The sequence below is a fragment of the Elaeis guineensis genome, chromosome 1, assembly GCF_000442705.2.
Source record: "Elaeis guineensis isolate ETL-2024a chromosome 1, EG11, whole genome shotgun sequence".
NCBI classification, from domain to species: domain Eukaryota; kingdom Viridiplantae; phylum Streptophyta; class Magnoliopsida; order Arecales; family Arecaceae; genus Elaeis; species Elaeis guineensis.
This window is the reverse complement of record NC_025993.2, coordinates 157,854,346-157,874,485: the sequence shown is the minus strand read 5'-3', so window position 1 is coordinate 157,874,485 and position 20,140 is coordinate 157,854,346. Positions and strand designations below refer to the sequence as shown.

Genomic DNA, 20,140 nt, shown 5'->3' with positions numbered 1-20,140 from the left:
GCTCCATCCTTTTATAGTTTCTTAGCTCTCTCTTTGGCGGTTGGATGGGAGAGCAATCCGCGAGAGGCATTTGCTTTCGTTTCTGACCGTCCGATTAGACCACCTCACATTTTATTGGTGGAGGAATGAGGTGGTGGATCCAAGTCTTATCAGATTCAGGGGCAATGGAAGAGCCCTATTATTATATATGCCTGCCATGTGCAAAGAAACGGGACAATAGGAAAATTTTTATCCTAATATTCAGTCCGACAAGTAAAATTACGAAAACTAGACGTGCATAGAAAACTATTTCAACTTAAACTAATATATTTCAACATAATGGCTGATAAAACTATCAACGAAAAAATCATCAAAATTTATGCAATCGTAGTTTTTAAAATTTTAAATAATTTTCATTATAAGATACAAAAATAAAGTATGATGAAGATTATGTTTTGTCGGTACTTAAGTATCTTGATCCGAAAACATTAAGTGAAACACTACAATATATCATTATATTGGAATTCCTTCAATCTTCCATCCCAACTAAGCTGAGACCTTCAATTTGAAATTAGGAACCTATCAAGCCTGGTCACTATTAGTCCCAGTTGCATTGAATACCAAAGCACCTTATCAAGTGCCATGATATTTTTTTTGATAAATTGAAAGTCATTAACCCACCTGGTGCAAATATAATCATCAGAATTAGAAAATAAAATATTTAAAAATTAAAATAAAATAGTATTAAGATCAAAATTTATTATGCTGGTACTGAAAATCGAACTAATCGACTGATAATATGATTTAGTATGCTCTCATATCGTTCAATATTGGATCCATACCAATACAGTAAAGAAAGCAAAGGAGACGAAGAACCAGAGAGGTACAAAGATAGGGGAGGGAGGGAGAGGGGGGAGGAAGAAGGGAGGGAAAGAGTGAAGGTTGGTGGAGTGGGCTTGACATGATAGAGAGGGCGGGGGATAGGAAGACTAGGAGAGAGGAAAAGAGAGAGGGAGAAGGATGGAAAGGAAGAGGGAGGAAAGGTCATGGGAGGATCATGAAGACCAACGGGGTTGCTGATTTTAAATTAAAATCTCAAAATAAAAAAAAGTAGGGATCCATTAGGATCTTGTTTTTTGATCATCTCTAGGGTGGAGGTCTTCCTCCATCCCTCCACACCCTTCAGCAACCTCCATGACTCTCCAATGACCTCCAGCAGCTCTTCTTCCGTCCTATCTCTCTCTCTTCTTTTTTTTCCTGCTTCCTCTCTTTCTCTATTGATTTTTCATTTTGATTGTTGGAACCATCCCGGTCTATCATCAGCATAGCTCGGAATGTCCTGAACCTAATAATTCGAGATGGTTTTATATTTTTTAGTTGAGATATTCTTTGATCAGTTAAATGAAAAATAAAAGAGTTTGAAGAGAAATACTATGAATGAAAGAGAGTATTCAATTAAAACAAGAAATGGTGATCAACTAGAGCTTGGATAAGGAAAAAAAACCTAAGGGTGCATACTATCTTAGTTTTCGATGGATTGCCAAATCAGTTGCTTCCCTCGTCAGGCCTTACCTCTTCCCTTACTCTTAGGTATTCAGGATGTTTAATCTATTGAGAGCATCTTAAGGCTTCCAAATAAGTTATATTGTGTTGTCCAAATTTTCTGTACAAAAAATATCAAAATTTAAATAAATCCGACTCAAAGCTTGATTAAAAATGAATATATTTTAGGAGTGAGGCCTGGCTCATGATTAGCTCTAATTTTTTTTCTTTTTAAGGAATAAGACATACATTTTACCATTTCACGATCTTAGGTCTCATTTAGCACTATTGTAGGTAGTAGAGCTTTTATCTGCAAAGCCTTTTATGGTAAAGCTTTCGCTAGTTAAGAATTTAATGAAAAATTATTTGTTGTTTTATAAAAATGTTTTTAAAGTATTATGGAACTTGAACATCTACTTGATGACCAAACTGAGAAGGTATTTCTGGCATCATGAAACAATAATAAAGGATATTGCATGGTACTTTCAATCATTTATCTTATCGAAAACCTAAAAAATTGGGATTACTCTCTAGATTTGAAATCCAATTTATCTTGTCCCCCTCTTTTAAGGATAATGATGTGGCATGGATTCATTGGCTTATGATTGCTATACCAAAATCATTGATTGAGCTACTAACTTGAGCAATCGACTGAGCTGTGGAGCTGAACAAATGACTAGAGTAGCTAATTAAAGATTTTGACGAGATTGACCGGTCAAAATAATTGATCAATAGCAATAAGCCACTTGTGTCTCATACAAAGCCCATTTAAAATCATTAAAGTTTATTAAAAAGATAGTTATAACCCGCGTATGCACTTATAAGATATGATGTGAGACAGTTACAACTCGTCCTGTATGTTAAGCAATTACTACGTGATCAGATGGTTATTGCACGTCTAACTGTCAAAATGTGCCCGACCTTCTCAGATAACCATGCCTCCATCCTGATAAATATCAGAATCTAGAATACCTTTAGGCATGCTCTTATCCCCACACTGATATTCTGCTTTACTCTCTCAAATCTCCTCTGTTTTCCAAATTCCTGATCTAATTTAGATATCGAAGGGTCTCCCACCGAATAACAAAATCCTCCTTTTCGGTGTTTTCTTTCTTGTTTCGAGTAGGACTCTAAGCGGACCTATTCATTTGAGCACGATAAGCCGAGCATAACCAGTCAATCATCATCCGCCAGCCCATCCCATTTGGCTGTATCGGATTTTCGCGGCAACAAATTCTATCGGCCTGGAACCTCTCCAACTATAAAATTCCTTGAAGTGGCCCATTTGGCTGTATCGGATTTTCCCAATGGCAACATCTCCTGAAGAGGTCCCAAAACTTCTACTGAGAATTATTCGTCACACAACTTGCTGCAATCATCCGGCCTGGCCCTAAGCGTCAATTCGATTAATCTCCAATGAAATCTTGTTTCTACAAAATTTTCGTGGATGGGGTATTTTATTGTTTTCCCCGGCCTGAAGCTCCCTGCTGAGTGCCACTCGCTCGTAGATGTTTTCATTATCTCATCGTAATGCAGTAATAACACTACTTGATTCTTGTATCATGGAGGCACTATAGGACGTCCTCTGAGACGTGCTTAAAGTTAGAGGTGGTCACCTAATTTTTTGGTAAAGAGGTGGCCACATAATTAGTTTGATAAAATGACTCGAACAGCACCTAAAGTTTCAGCTGATCAGTTCTTAAGCTTAAGAGGCCTTTCGCGTGGCAGAGTTCAAAGCTTAGGAATGCTAGGTCTAATCCATAATCCTGGTGGAAGCAATTCCCATTGCTTCACATTCTAGTCACAAGCCATATCTTTTTTTCCTCAATTTATGTTTCCTATTAATTTTATTTAGTAGGTGCCTGCAGTTAAGTTGGTTAAGCAATCTAATACAAGCAGGAAAATGACGCACTTGGCAAAATACATTATGATAAATAGACTTGCATTACTGTATTTCAGTACAACTTCCTTATTACATCTGTTGGTATGATATGACATGCTGATGGGTGGCTGGATCTCATTTGCTTCATCTCGTTATCCAAGAGGTGAAATCCTTGATAGTATCTTGTGTTGAATTTTTCTTTTCGAGCCAGGTAGCTTTTGTTGAATTTACAAGAACACAGTAGCTAAACATCCCTTTGATCATCTGCATCATTTGAAAAGAAAGAACAAGAAAAGACAATTTAAGTCCTTCCTGCAGGGATTTTCTCGACGATAGAAGTTTTGTGCAATGTGATTTTTCCCACAATCCCACTACTCTGAACAGAGACTACAGAAGAGAAATCTGATATACATGATCTAAAATATCAGTACACTGCTCCAAATATGAAAGTGACGTGCACCCTTCATGGTTTCGATAAGCTGTTTAAAGAATATCTGAGGTTCTCCATGAGAGCTACAAGAGCAGAAACACCTTGCAAAAATATCAATACAACGAGAATCTCCCAAAATATTGTCCGGGATGGTTTTGAATTAGACTAAACAAAGATCCTGCCATCTTTGCACTTGCCTCTTGGATAACTAAGGGAATGGTTTGCTATTATGAAAACTGAATTTACTGTCTAACATTGGTGCAGGACAGGATAAGTACCTCCACTTCAGCCAGCAGCTCAGACAAGCCCCTTCATGATGAGTAGAGAACGAATGGTTCTGTAAACAATAAAGAGAAGATGCTTAGCATACACTTGATGAAGCTCATTACATGTCTATAGATTCAAGTTCTCTTACATAATTTGCTACATTTGATGCAAAAAATCAGAATCTAATTTGTAACTTCACATCAAATATCACATAAGGATCTCAAATTCTGATGACAAAAGGTTTCAGTCTTTCTGGAAGCACTTTTCACAATCAAAACCTGATTCAGTGTAAGTATATTTTGAAGTCTAACCTCGATATTGTACGGTTTTCCTAGAAGTACACAATATGAATTTAGATATGATATTTTCAATTGATACTCTAGGCCCTTCAGAGTCTGAAATAAAACATAAATCACATAACGGTATCACCATGGTAAAAGGTCTTCTCATTTGTTAGATAAACTGAGATGTACCAAAAGAGGACAAATCGCAAAAGGATTACAAGGAGGAAATCATTTAGGGAGTACCATTGAAAAAAGAGATAATCATCCACTGTTCCTGTAGGCATGGGATTGTGTGCATCTGAATGTCTTACACAAACATTTTATGTCACGTCTGCTTAAATGTTATTCTGTGTTGCAGTAAATTTGACAGCCTGGATGAGATTGTGGCTTCTCCATCCACTTAGAAGTTGATGCTTGATGATAAGGTTTATTCAGTCAATATAAATATGGTTAGCAACTAATGAAAACCTAGATGCATTGAGTGAATTATGCCACTCTTCTAAGTCCTAAGAGGGACTACCTAATGTGTACTACCAATACAGATAAGTATGAAGAATTCTCAACATGTGTATGAATTCAAGCATTTTATCATTCTAAGTGCTAGCCAATTTATGCCACACCAAATCAATTTGATGGTTCCAACATACAGACCAAACCAAAAGCAGTACAACATAACCACCAATATTTTCTCGCAAACTTTGAAAAATTACTAGCAACTTTTCAATAAGTCATATAGAGACAGATAACAGAACCATACACGTAATCAATCAGGTAAGCCAGATTTACAGAGTTGGGAAATGTCCAAATGACCATATACATTAAAATCTGTTGTGTCAAAGCATAAGTCAGTAAATTAAGATCAAACTATGAAACCCTTAATCCTATGGAAGTCTCAATTTTTTGTTTCATCTAAACATCAAAGAGACGTATTATGCTAGGTACAACTGGCTAGCTGACCAATGAAATAGCTTCTGCCTCATATGCCCATACAAACTAGAGTTTCAAGTACTGGAATTCTGAACTGGTCATACTCCTTCCCTAAAAAAGAAAGCTTTGCACCACAAACAGCTCTACTGGTATTGAATTATTGGGTCTTGAAATAGCAAGTGAATTCCAACTTTAAAAAAATTAATGATTTTTTTATATATATAGCTACAGACTGAGTCTTGCAGACTTATGTTTCGGTCAGGGACGTGTCATGGATGGAACATCTGAGAATACTACATTCAGGCTTCACTTTTCATATCCAAAAGTCATGCAATGGATGATTTTTCTAGAAAACAAGAAGAGAAGAATGTGATTTATTCTATATCTTAATAAAGAATCAGCTTACCCCACTAAGTCTAACTTCTTCTCAAGCACGCTAAGTTATCAATCAGTAACTGTACAAGCTACTAAACTAATGCATTTCCAACTGCGTAGAATCAAACAAGAAACTTAAGATCCAACTTGTCTACTGTCTGAACACAAAACTCCATGTCTCAAGTAAATACCATTTAAGAATAGATGGGCATATTATCTCCATTTTTCCAGTTAAAACTTCTCTAATTATGCAGTTCTTTATGGAAAAAGATACAATCAGTATTAGAAGGTAGATTATATTACTCAGTTAATCAACATGTCACATGCAACCAAATAGTTCATCATGATAAATAAAATTCATCTGTTTTAGCCAAAAAAAAAAAAAAAAAAAGATTGAACTGACCAATTAAAACAATACTCAGCACAAGCAAAAAAGTGATTTGGAGAGAACGGCCAAACTGCATGTGATACTGTGAGCCCCGTACATGCGATTGGAGTCCATTCACCCTTCCAGAAAGTTGCCGAACACCGGAAGCTTTAGAATCTTCTTTGCAACTACTAAAACAATTCCTGCTTCTTTCACTCAACCCACTGATTCCCTGCTCAAGCCCAAAAATGACAGTCCAATTCAAAGGATTGCTATAGCCCATTGATATCCTTTTAACCCAAAATTGAATCAAGACATGGAATCAGGTCAGTTGAACTTCAAATCCACAATCAGACAAGCATGATAACTGAACAGAATGTCCAACCTACTAAAGCTACCAGTGCACAAAAATATAATTAGCAAGAATAATGTAATACAAACTTCAGTGGATCTCTTGGGATGCAACAAACACCAAGCCCAAATGATATTCGTAGAATGTCAGTAGTGTAACAACACCATGTGCACATGTTTGAAGGTAAATTCTCACCTGAGCAAAGCAGGTTATACCCCTAAAGTTGAGGTAATTTGATAACCCTTGTCTAAACTGAAGATGCTCCTCATTCTTAGCCTTCCAGAAGCTGCTTCTAAACCACCTTAATTTTGTTGTGGATTCAACACTCCTTAAATCACCACCCAGATTAGATGCACGGTTTGATGTATCTGGCCTCACATCGACCAATTTTCTATTTGCATCCTCCTCATCAGCTATCATAATCTTCCAAGAACCAGTATCTGATGAATTCAATATGCTCTTCTGCCCATTCAATTGTTCTCCTTGAATGCACAGTTCATCTTTGCTTTTAGAAGGTTCTTTTGCTGCCACTTCCAATACATATCTCACATCTTTATTTATCGTTACAACATCCTTAAAACCACTTGCAGAGTCAGATATAGTTCTTAACTCCGATGAACCCTTACTATAATCAACGTTTTTGTTTTTTGTCTCTTGCAAAACTTCTGGTGCTGCAGAAAGAAAAACAGCGAGATCATCTCGTTCTTCCTCATTTAACTGCACCCAACGAAGTGGTTGCTTCCCTTCTTCGATAAGTGAAGCATTTAATGCCTTTTCTATATTACAAATTTGGTTTTCTATTGCATATATGAACTGCCTGCGCCTGGTGGTGATATTCTCCGCTGATGAACAATTCTCATGACTCAATTTGACAGCTCTCTCAAATTCCTCCAACTGCACACAGAACCATAACAATTACTAAGAATAAAAAAACCAAGACATGAATCAGCGCCAATTTTCTCGAAATGAAAAGTGACTAAGAAAAAGAATAGAACAATCGGGGAAATAAAAAGCCCACCTGCCACTTTGCAGTGCCTAAAGCAGTATGGAGCTCCCTACGCAATTCATCAGAGACTTCGGAATTAAATCTATGGCGATGATCTCGTATCCACATCCTATACATAGATTCCAATCTGAAACAAGAAGTGCAGGAGGCCAAAAATCTCAGACACAAGCAATCAAACACAAGACGATCTCCATTCTCAAAGGAAACCCAGGTCACATTCATAAAAAATCCAAACTTTCCAGTAAAAATAAAATATTTTGATCAAATTAACAACAAAACTCCCATCAAAATCGAAACATTCCAGCACCGCGCACCACCAAACCCAAAGAGCAAAGAAAACATACATGTCTGCCGATTCCTGGACTGCCTCCGCCGCAGAAAAGAAGACATCTTTCTGCCACTGATCGAAAGTAGTAACCACCGCCATTGGAGAAGAGAGCAGACCTCAACAGAGTACCGTTTCCACCGGTGAGCAGGAGAACCGCCGGGATCCACCCAAAAACATTCCCTATTATTTCCTTCCAACGAAGAAGCAAAAGAATCCACGCAAAGCAAAGGAGAGAAAACCTCGTTATTGCCCACGCTTTCTCCCCGAGAAGCAACAGAACACAGCGAGAGGAAGCAAAGGAGAGATCCGTGGAAGGAACTTTCTTCTCTCCCCTGCGTCCTCTCTCCCCCTTCTCTCCTCTCGTCTCTCTCTCTCTCTCTCTCTCTCTCTTCCTGTCCAGAAACTAGGCCGACAGGCAGGGCGTCGGCGGTTAGAGGCGACCGAAGAGAACAGCTGTCGGAAATTTGGCTGTGGGCCGCCAACCACCAAAAGGTGCGGGGTCCGCAGCCACCTGTTACACGCCGCAGAGGCGTATTTTATAACATTTTTATGCAGGCAAGAAGAATGTGGAGGAAAAAAAAATGATGAAAACTGATTTGAGAAACGGTAGGCGATAATTGGCGAGCTAACCGGCCATGGGCTGAGGATGGGGTCTTCACCCGGAATCCAGGAAGCATCTACTTTCCTCTCGGATTAATCAATCCTGTTCTCTGTACACAACCCGGAACCGGCTCGGGGGAAGGATTCCAAAACCTATACACGCGGAAAAAAAAAAAAAAAAAAAAAAAAAGGAAAGAAAGGATGCAAGAAAAAAATGAAAATGTAAAAAATAAAGAAATGCAGAATAAAAAAAGAAATTTAAAAAAAAAGAAAAATGAAATGAAGAGAGAAAGATAGAAAAAAAAGTAGGGATGAAAAAATAAATAAATGAAAAGAAGCAAAAAAATTTAAAAAGAGAAGAGAGAGAAGGAAAAGAAGAATAGGAGAGAGACGGAAGGAACTTTCCAGAATTGTCGATGGGATGGCTACTCAGATTCCGTGAGATAGCATGGCAGGCATCCCGTTTTATGTTAATATTGGGAATTAAACCATGCAGTTTAATTTAATCTTGACTAAAGCCACAGAAGGTAACTGCACACTCTAATCTTATTTAACGATCACACTTGCAAAACCAATCACCTATTCATGAACAAATCATCCTGTTGGGATCAAAATTAAGCTTGAGATTTGGAGCACCAGCTTGGTACATGAATGAGCTGAGCTTCATATGTGTAACTTGCTTAAACTCAAAATATAGGTAAGTTAATTACTAAATATTGTATATTACAGTATAGTACTTGAGTTAAATTAAAGGTATATTTTTGTTTATATGAAATATTGACGATTTTATCGAATCGATGAGTTGTTTGCTTATGACAAAAACATTTCAAAAGTTCGGCTAAGATTTAACAATAGAGATCAGTCAGGTTATATTTATATATTATTATATTAAAGTCTCCATCCACCTTGGTCTCTTAAAAATCTCTTAAACAGACATTCCTAAATGGCTTTTGTTTGGCTGAAAGTTAAAAAACGCCGACCAAGCCCCGGCATGACGTGAATCGCTCCAGATCGACTTGTCTACACCCTGCTATTTTGTTGTCGTATAAAAGTTTTCACTTAATGCGAGTTCCATCAGCCTCGTGTGGTTATTAGAGTGGACGTTTTCCCCGAGCCAAAGCACTCATGCACCGTCGAAGCAAAGCCGGCCAAGAGCTAATGTCAAAAAAATAATGCATGTTTTTTATTTATTAAATTATTTAGTTATTTTCTTGCCAAAAAAAAAAATTATTTAGTTATGTATTTTTGAGATGGCAATGCTCTTAACAGATTGATGAGTCCCATCCCTTCGGAATCCCATCCTTAAACCACTCAATTTGTTTTGCAGGAGGATCAAAGCTTACAAGGCAACGACCAAAAGATAGAAATGATTAAGAAATTCAGAGTTACGGATGCATTCCAAACTGAGACCGGCGTCGCGGGCAGCAAGAGAAATGCACCACCAAATGCTTACTATTGTAAGGTCCAATGTTTATTTGTCTAGAAATCTTTGACGTTAAGCAAAAGCAATTGGCACTCTTGGGAACTAAAAACTCCATGGAAAATAGATCCGCAAAAGCAATTGGCACTCTTGGGAACTAAAAACTCCATGGAAAATAGATCCACAGGGATGGTCGCTGAAGTACTCGCTTATCAACTAAATCTTGTTATTTATCTACAAATAGAGTGGCTTATGGTTATAAGAATAAGAGCTAGCTGAAACTTGCACTTTCAGCGCCAAGCAGGTGATTTAACCCCAAATAATTCATGTCCCAACAATTTTTATCGGTCAGATCTGATCACCAACTCGAAACAGGTACCTTCAATCGAAAATTATATCTGCATCACAACCAATTCTCACGCACCTATGGCCTAGGAGTCTTATGACCCTCGCCGATCTGGTTGATATATAAGAGATGCTTCCAATTTTATTCTACGAAGCGCTTAAATCCTCAACCACCCAAAATGGTCCAGGGGCATCCTACATCTACGGCTACGGAATAGGATGTAGCAGCGAAATGAAGCCACCTTGCCACCTTTCCCTGATCAAATTACAATAAATTAGGACATGAATGCTTCAACTGAGAACTTAGATAAATATAATAGGCCCCACAAGTGGCAACCTTCATGTGGGATTTCGCCACCCCAACCTTATCATATGACACACAACGCAATAAGCACACCTACATACACCATCAGTGTTTTGGTGCATTAATATTTTGTTCCCAAAAAATAGCTCAAAGGTTGCTTTCTTTCGGCCAAAGGTAGGTTCTGATAATGATGACCAAGATTACTTAAATAAGCAGCTAGTGACATAAAGATTGAATTCCTTTTAATTATACACTAGCACGGGTGCTCCTAAAAGCATCTTTAAACAGGTGGAAAGAATTATAAATATGCTGCTGATTAAATAGAAAGCCTATTAAATTTGGTGGTGTGGTGTATCTCGGTCCATCATCAATGACATGTATGATAAGCTTGCTGGACCAAGAGATGCTCTCATCTTTTGACTTTAAACCCACCTTTCGCACATCCTTCACACTAGTCAAAATGCTACGATTGGGCATTTGATGAGTCATATGACCTCATGCTGATGCATCCAACATTTCAAGGCCAGAGTAACAAGACTTTGTAACAGAAGAAATGATCCTTCTCTGTAGATCTTTGTAGTCGAATGCAAGTTTTACATCCCAACGAGAATTATCCCTGTAAAGTTGAAAAAGAACTATTGGATAGAGATAAACTGATTGGCAAGCAGATGGCAAAGATCATATGGAGATAATACCAGTCGAAATCATCTGAATCGCCTATTCCTTCCAACATTGGATTAAAAATGGACAGAACTGTTTTGAGCACTGCTCTTTCATGTTCCTTGTGCATCTAAGAAGATAAGATCAAGAAATTAATTAGCAAGCCTTTGTGTCTACAGAATTTAGTAAACACAAGTTGGTTAAAAAAAATGTAGTGACTTTGTGATAGTTCATGCAATCAGACAGCTACAGATCAGAATTAAAATACATTGATAGGTTTGTAAGTAGTGACATGTACTAAGAAAAATGAACAGACTGTGACCTTACATCTGCTTTAGGAACTTCAGGAGGCTCCTCGATGCCATCACCCTTCAAAACAGAGCGAAGATGAGCCAACAATGGAGGGGGCAAGCCATATGTATGAGGCCTGTCACTCTTGGACAGCCATGCCCCTCGAACCATGTGAGTGGTTCTACTACTTTCACCAGTCCATGTTTCGTTACTTCTACCATCCTCATTGCAACAGTCATCAAAATCTACAGCCACGGCACAAGAATAGTAGTTCAAGGAAACAAATAAAAGCCTCACATGCTGGACACTTAATGAACATCAAATTTTTACACAACGATCAGTTTGATAGTATCAGCAATAAGTGTTTTGCAATGGCAAAAGTTTGAGATGGAGATAAGCTGAAGACTGAAATTAATGAAGTAGATCGCAATCATCATTAAGTAAATCTCGACCGAATGCAACTTTGATATGCTCAGGAGAATTCAAATTGAATGTCCCGTCATGCACCAGTTTTCTTTTTCTTTCTTCCCCCTTTTGCAGTTAGTATGTGCATTTCTATATGCATGGGCATGTGTGAGTGTGGGTGCTGGGTGGACAGTCACAATGATAAATAATTTGGAGTTGGTTTCACCTACAGCGATAAAAAATCTGACAGAAAATAAAACTGATTGGTTGGACAGTTACAATTGAATATTAAAAAACAAAAAGAAGAGAGAGGGAGGAATCAATGTGAAAAAAGTATAAAAGCTAATGGGAGCCAAGGGGTTTTTGTCAGTTTAGAGCGTAGATGAGCTTAGATGGCTGATGTTTAGGCTGGAACTAATACTCAGTGGTTAGGCATGATGCAAATTTAATTGATAAGGTGGTGTTTGTTAGCTTACCATAACATGAACTAAGAAGAGATAGTTCAAATAGAGGGAAAAGAGGGAAGAGAGAGGGAGTGGGGTGGGGGAGGGGGTGAGGGGAGGATAGCCAGCAGAAAAGGCTATGTTGCAAATCATAGCTATTCATCTACCTGATAGTTAATTGAGAATACATAGCTGCATTTTATAAGTTGCTCGACAAATATAAATAGGCCCACAAAAACATAAAAATTGACAGGCATTATTGTCTGATTATTATTCTCCATTTAGTTAATATTCAGTTGCATAGAACACCTGGATATGCAGTTGACAAGGAATGAGACCTCAGGTGTGAATGCCTGCTTAGAAGATCTATGCTGGCGTTATATAGATCATCTAACCAGCTTCTGAAAGCACATCTATTTCTGTTTATTGCATGTGACACGACAGAAGATCATGCATATATTATTTTCAGTTGAGGTAGGAAAAAAAGCAGCAAGCATTTGAATAAAATCTTCCATGCATGTGTTTGCACCTAAGATTTGTCAAGCAACAGCTATTAGTGAGGTGTTGGTGGCATGCAGTATGAAATAACGGGAGGAAAGAAATAGATAGGAGCTAAGGAGATAAGCAAGTGCAACATCACATGAGGACTACATGGGCAAGTAGCATGCCAGACGGATGGCCAAGTGAACATAAGGTTGGAATAAATGAAATGTGACAAGCACAACGTGCCAAATGAGTACATGTATGGTTGCAAGTCAAGACTCAGTTGAGGACCTTCCAACAGTAATTGTACTTTGCAGGCATTATGCATCAGTTATTTTAAGGTGAGTTGTGGGCCTGACTTGGCTGAGTAACTGGAAATGTAGGATCAAAAATATATTGTTGCTATGAGCCTCATACAGAACTCAAAGTAAATGGACGATAAGAAATTACTGTGAAAGGAAGATGTGGCATGCACACCACACAAATATTTTAAATTAAGAGTAAAACATAGGCACCACCTGGTGACAGCATGAATAATAAGACTGATAAAATAAGTCTAATAGATAAATGATAAGACTCTTTTGATCGAAGAGGATGAGGAAAGGTTGCAATAACCTAGTGAGCTTTGCACATTGGATGGAGAATGGAGGAGAAAAGTGGCAAAAGGAATGGTGGGCTTTTTGAATAACAATTGCAGGACATTCATCTATTTACATCAGATAGATGGAGTAACAATCATTACCAAATTCATATGCGGATAACACTATAGAAGGCCCACTATTTTTTAAGAGACCTTCACAAAACTTGAGATAGAAAGGTCTCAATTTATAGCGAACTTCTAGAGATGACCAAAAATGGAGATAAACCATAGACCTAGGCAACAGTTTTTAAGTCCTGACCATTTTCAGATTGATGTCTGAGGTAGTAAACAAACAAATGATTTGCACTGGGTAGAGAGGAAACACATGGTATACCACAGAACACACTTTATTTTACTAGAAGCTGTTAGTACCAAGAAGAATGACAAAGCAACTGAATATGGTGATACCAGTCATTTGAGAAAAATATTGATAATTTCTATCAACCGTTTCCTGGTTAGAACTAATACTTCCAATCATTGCATAGTGAAACAAAAATTAGCTAGAAAATTACCTAGAGGTATGACATCATAAGGGTTGTCTCCTTTCGGAAGAAAACCGTAAAAGGTGATCAGATGAGATCCAGGAAAGGTTCCATAGCTAAGATAGCACTGTTCTCCTGCTTTGCATGGCCTTGATACATGAAATTTTAAAGATTTTGTTGATTGGTCCACACGTCCATAGTGAAGTATGTGTGGGCATAGCTGCAATGAAAGGGAAATAAGAAAGCAACAATCCTCAAAATTACAGAGAAAACCAGCAAAATGGTAAGACAAGATGATCAAAATTCAGATAGCAAACCGAGTGATTGAGAAGCCCAGCAATGGGAACCAGGCATGTCCCCAACTTTCCATCAGACAGGACAACTTTCATGCCATTAGAATACCAGAGCTCACAAGCCCATAGAAATTTATCCCATGTGTATAGCTCTTGTTGGAATATGTTGGGGTAATTAGCACACAATTTGGGGCATAATGCATCATATTGTTGATGCAGGAGCTGAGATGGGAAAGAATAAAGTACAATAAAAAAAATCTGGCTGGTTTTACATGCTAAAAGAAAAGGAGCTAAAGGCCAAAGTACCTCTCTAGCTTGCAATAGTTCTTCTAGCAGAAGAGTTCCCTCTAATACAGAAAGTGCATCAACTCCAAAACTCAAGCCTGGTGAATGCCAATACTTTAAATAAACTGTATAAGGGTGACAAATACAAAAGTGCCAATAATAATTGGATAGAAACCAGCAATTTTAGTAATAAACATATCGAATGTTCTCAGTTCTCATATTTAGTCCTAATGGTAAAGCTGCCAATGATTTGGTACTTTAAGCAGCACCACCCTTTTGGAACGGCTTAAATTAACATATATGGTCAGGTATTGTACCTTGTGAAGGACAATCAGAAAATTTTTATCAGACAACGCATGGCATTCAAGTCATCGTGTAATTTGTAAACATGAAGGATCACATAAAGCTCATGGTACCAAATCAGATTATGTAAACCATTCAACTGATAGTAAGCACAAGTATTTGTATTGTTTCTCAGCAACCTGAAGATAGCAAGACTCTTTTTCTCCACAACAAGTATAAGAAGGTTATTGCTAAGCAACTATCTTCCTACTCTGCATGACTACTTCATAGCATCAAGCACAAACATGAGTGTAACAGGTGAAAAAATGAAGCAAGTTAAATCCCAAAGTACATTATTGTTATGTTCATACCATCCAGTCCAATGATTAAGTATAAAGATGCTTGTGATCCGTGATTCTTGCTTAGCTGATTCATTCTTGCAGATTCAATATGAATCCCTCGGTCAGTTTCACCAGGAAATCGTTAGATGGTTGGATATCAACTGTTGCACAACCATTCATATAATCACTCGTACAGGTTCCACATATAGAAGTAAACTCAGCTAATATTCTCTGATCACATAGATTAAAAATCCTGCATATAAACTAACCTTCTTTTGTTATTCCCTTCTCTCCTTCTAACTACATGATGGGCAATGCATTGCAAACAACCAACACACCCACGCACTTCTATTTCTTGAAAAAGGGGCATGGATTTTTCCTTGGATGATAAACAGATTTCCTGTATCCTTTTTATTCTTCTCTGGGTGTTAGTTATCCTTCATCTATGAATTTAATTTCATAGCCCTGAGCATCAACTCTGCCTAATTATCGTACCACAGTTCCATTATGCAGTAATGTAGATTATAAATAAGTTTAAGTGACTTAAATATTCAAAAATCAATAAGAATGTGATGTTTTTTAAATTACCAGGTGAAGCTGTTGGAAAAATTAATCACATGCTTCCAAAAAAAAAAAAAAAGAAAATGAAAATGCAAATGCAAAATGCAAATTCAATACCTGTATTAAATTCTTCAGGCAATGTGTCAAAATAAATCTTGAATCTTGAATTGGAGTTATACCTTTCTCTCATGCTCCACAATAACAACATTGTATCAGAGGCGATACCGTCCAATTTCTTCAATGGGTCATACTACAAGCATGGAACAGAAATGAAAGAGAAGCAAGACATCAAGGTTTGAAAGCCTTAATAAGGAGTCACTGAAATCTCTAGTTTTTCAGCTAAACCATGATATCTTAAGTGCCATTATAAACACAAGCAGAAAATGTAGCAGCCTCAGTATGTATATAAATATGAACAGATTAGCACGTTTGCTGTGTGTTTATATATCTGCTGTGAGGAATCAATGGAATATATGCGAGGCAAAAAGACTCATGATAGTCATATGCACATCTTCATTTTGGTATTTCTACTAAGTTTAAGAAGCAAAATCAACAAAGTTTGCATACACAAGGTAGCCTAAAAGCAAATTCCAATGAAGTGATATGTCACCTAAATGACAGCTAATAATAATAGTGTACCATATCAGATTCACGAACAAGGTCCTCAGATATGATGAGAGATTCAGGGATTTCCAAAGCAATGTCCCCGATGCTTAGATCCTCTGATGCCACTGCTCCTCTTCCAGCCTCCTTAAAATCTAAACTAAGAAATATAAATACACATGACAATTGTGATGCATTAGACCCTAAGAAAAATCTAGATATGCAAAAGAAAATGAAAGAAACTTAAAATTTTAAACATGACAAAAATTAGAACATACACCAGTAAACAAATTCACATGATATTAGACCAGGGACGTGATAAATTATGTATTGATAAAACATTGGCACCATTTACTGAAGTACCCAAAAAAAATATAAGTACAAATGGGCCTACTTTTATGTTGTCATGCATAAGGAAGATGTTAGCATGATAAAAAGTTGGCCTGCAATATTAGTCACAACAAAAACTTAAGAGCACAATCACAAATTCAAGCAGATACTATGTTAATGTTCATTTTTTCAAAAAAAAAAAAAAAGAAGAAAAGATCAATATATTGAAGAACATTCGAAGAATGCCATTCTTCAAGATGAACCTTTCAGAAAGGAGCTAACATATAGCCTACTCTTGGCCTTATTAGCAGTGGCAACATTTGTTCTCATCATTCCATTTTTTTTGGATTTCTGCATGCTCTTCATGCCTGACTTAAGAAGAAACTCAGTTAATCTCTCATAGTGAAATTCATGGTCATTTGGTATGAATATGGCATGTTTGTCTGCACTCCATGCATATGCTGTGTGGAGATACATATTACTTTATCCAGTTCATCAAGGAACAATGTAGCCAGGTTTGACACAAGGACATTGGCCCCATTGAGGTTGCACATAGTTCGCATGATTATCTAATTTTGCAAAAAAAGGAAAATTAAGTATACAGCAATTGTGATCTCTCACTTCTTAGTTGGCCAAAAGCAAGAGTGCAAGACTGATTCTATGTCTACCAATCTTCATCTAAAGCATTCATCCTATGCACTAACCTCATCTTGTTAATGATTTAGCCTGCTAACTATTGACCATCTCTAGAACAAACTACGTCATGCACCCAATCAGAAGTTATCATCCCAACCTCATGCATTTCTCATTTTATCGTGTTCTTTTGTATTTTAGCATTCCTTCATGGCACCACCACCCAACTTCATTACTTATTGCCCTATATCTACTTCAACTTCAAATTGATGTTGGCATCAGCTGGTCCAATGACACCATGAGGCTGTCGCTAAATAACTATCATATGCTTTTGCAAAACTATCACTCCCACAGAGCTAAGCTGACTAGTTCTCATCTCACAGTCAAATATAGCACCATGGTCCATGATACTATGATTGTCTAGTTTCAGTGCCTTCCTGCTGATGTGCAAGTTGATTTTGACAAGACCATCCCCTGTACAGTGAAACCCTTTAGGTCCCTCCTCTTCATTCAGGTGGCAGCATCCCTCAAGGTTAGTATAATATTGAAAATGGTTGCATACTTGTTGGGACTAAAATTAATATAATTGAAGGATAAATTGGTAGAAAAAATTCAATATGATATCCTTGCAAGCAAAGAAGGTAAATGTAAGCCATTGTGAGATTCAGGAAAAAGTGGCAAAGCAGCATATGTGAAACCAAATGCACATAGATGATCAAGTCACTTGTATCATGGTAGTGATTCCCTTTAAGATGTCGTAGCTTAGAGCCATCTCCATATTGTTGTTGCAGACCGTGATTGATCACTGAATATTCATTAGACCAAATTAAATGAAGAAATCAACAGAAATTTTTGATTTCACTCTCTTCACCACAAATAAGCGAGTCACCAATACCCAAATGAAAACCTAATTGATTGTGTCTATGGATATATAAAAAATATGGTGATGCAACAAACAGTTAAAAATCTTGAAAGCAGCCTTTTGCTTGTTCCCCTCACTTCTTTGGAAACCACTAAACACCATGTCATGATACACTTAAACCATACAAAATAATTAAATAAGAAATTAAAATCATAACTGCTTGTCTAAAACTTGCTTGCCAAAGTGGCATCCCATACTTAAGAGCGACTAAATTTTAGGATCTTCATTCAGCAACCAAATTCTCGAAGCAAAAAGAATATAAATGAAGACTTACAAGATATCTTCAACTTGGTTCTCACTCCATGATCTTCCCCCCATGTCAATAGCATCTCCTCAGTATCAGCATCTAACTTCTCAATGATCATTTCATGAATATTTTGGACCGCAACAGAATTGATCATGGTCATTATTCTGTTCTTCAACACGTGCAAAACTTGTATGATATCATTTTTAGCACCAGAGAGCAAAGAATTTATGACTATGAGTATTGAGTTAAGGGATTCAAGCTCATTCCTCGGGCTGTACGGACCACAATCATCATCTCCAGCAAAATAAAGCTCTATCTGACAGTGACAAAATTTTGATTAATGTACCATTCAACAAAAAAAATATGACTTATAAAATAAAAATAACGAAGAAGAAAGCAAAGAAGAGCTAAATAGCCAAAATGCACTTTCCACACCTCATCCATATGCAGTATTCTAGTAGCTTGAACTATCTGATCCAATATTTGAAGCACCTCCTCAGTTGATGAGGACGCTGGTAACTGATACTTAAATTTGAGGTTCCTGGCGTCTGATAACCTCTGCCAGTAAACATTGAACTTAAAATTCTTGATAAAAGGTCAAAACCAGAAAATGCGAATCTTGCTACTAACAGAGAATAATCAACGAATCAATTAGAAAATTGCAATCTATGCAGTTAACAAAACTTGTAAAACATAATAAAATCCACTCACTTTATTCATCTTCCATGACAAATGCTTATCGTTACCCTTAAAAGCGGGTTTTTTTTTTTTTTTTAAATCCCCATAGCTCATAAACATCAACTCCACAGTGAATCAAGCATCCTTTTTTAACCTCTGTTTCTTGCCTTCATGATCTTGACTTAGAATTATATCCATCCAACTTAATGGAATGAACCCTAACGGGTTTCTTTAGAAGGACAGGCTGCAACTTTTAAGGTAAATATCTTTTGAACTTCTATGCATAGCCGTGTAATCTTAACTACAAATTCATCTATATACCCTCGTAATTAATGCATCAAAATGGGATTTTCGGAAGGAAGGGAAGTAGGATTTCTTAAATGGAAGTCAAGTGTTTGCGTGTACCTTCTTTCCCGAGAGCAAAGGGTCCTCCTTGGAAAGAGGAGGAAGGCAAATGGTAACCATGCCGCCTCTCCCCACCTCCTCCACGGTGGCCATGGGTATCTTTCTGCTGCTGTTTTTTTTTTTTTTTGCAAAAAAAAAAATCTCTCTGCTGTTGTTATAATCCGAAATAAACACGAGAAAAGGAATCATACGCCACAGCTAACAGAGCATACTTCTCAAGGCACGGGGACTTGGGGCGGAATGAGGTTTAGGGTTTTATCGGGCTTTAATTTGTGGGTGAGGGGAACGGGGCCGAAGCGCCCTAAATGCAGCCCGCGATAGCGGCTAGACATGGGCCGCCTCAACCCAGTCGGCCGCGAACGCGTCTAGGGTGCGCAGCGTTGCAAAGTTGACCCAACATCGGATGGTTTCCTTATCTCTCTCTCCGCTCTCCGCATGGGCAAAAGGGTTTTATTGGTTTATAAATAGGGATTGAATCCCGCTTGTTGTTTGGAATGAGTAGGGATTTAGCAAGAGTTTCTCTTTCTTGGGTCCATAGTTTGAACACCCTATTGGATCCAAACCTGTGACGTGGTTGATATGTATGGACACGAGATAAATATTGTAGTCATGTATTATTCTATTATAATAAATTCATGAAAAACCACTATTGGTCATGTAAGGGTGTGAATGGGTGTTTATCCCAGTGGGTGCACCACTCTGCTTAACAATCACATCTTCTAGACTCATATATATCTTGGATGGTTCG

At 37.5% G+C, this 20,140-nt stretch overlaps 2 protein-coding genes across 3 annotated transcripts; both read right to left on the bottom strand.

Annotated features, from left to right (window-relative positions):
- Nucleotides 1-3,446: 3,446 nt before the first annotated feature.
- On the bottom strand, nucleotides 3,447-8,195 carry LOC105039261 (uncharacterized). The gene is made up of 6 exons (XM_010915350.4): nucleotides 7,756-8,195; nucleotides 7,424-7,538; nucleotides 6,601-7,299; nucleotides 6,090-6,285; nucleotides 4,112-4,170; nucleotides 3,447-3,667 (listed from the first exon to the last, which is right to left on the bottom strand). Exons 1-5 carry the CDS (start codon nucleotides 7,836-7,838, stop codon nucleotides 4,145-4,147), a joined length of 1,119 nt encoding a protein of 372 aa, XP_010913652.1. The 5' UTR covers nucleotides 7,839-8,195; the 3' UTR covers nucleotides 3,447-3,667; nucleotides 4,112-4,144.
- A 2,413-nt stretch (nucleotides 8,196-10,608) lies between these two features.
- Nucleotides 10,609-19,634, bottom strand: LOC105039260 (ribulose-1,5 bisphosphate carboxylase/oxygenase large subunit N-methyltransferase, chloroplastic). Of its 2 annotated transcripts, XM_010915349.3 has the most exons (11): nucleotides 19,393-19,633; nucleotides 18,745-18,867; nucleotides 18,337-18,625; nucleotides 16,214-16,332; nucleotides 15,692-15,824; nucleotides 14,412-14,488; nucleotides 14,130-14,327; nucleotides 13,843-14,032; nucleotides 11,396-11,604; nucleotides 11,104-11,198; nucleotides 10,609-11,024 (listed from the first exon to the last, which is right to left on the bottom strand). In XM_010915349.3, the coding sequence occupies exons 1-11, from the start codon at nucleotides 19,579-19,581 to the stop codon at nucleotides 10,904-10,906; spliced, it is 1,743 nt and encodes a 580-aa protein (XP_010913651.2). In that variant the 5' UTR covers nucleotides 19,582-19,633; the 3' UTR covers nucleotides 10,609-10,903. The 2 variants fall into 2 exon arrangements, with proteins under 2 accessions (XP_010913651.2, XP_073101414.1); XM_073245313.1 differs by lacking the exon at nucleotides 14,130-14,327 and having other exon boundaries at nucleotides 19,393-19,634.
- Between the last annotated feature and the right edge of the window lie 506 nt (nucleotides 19,635-20,140).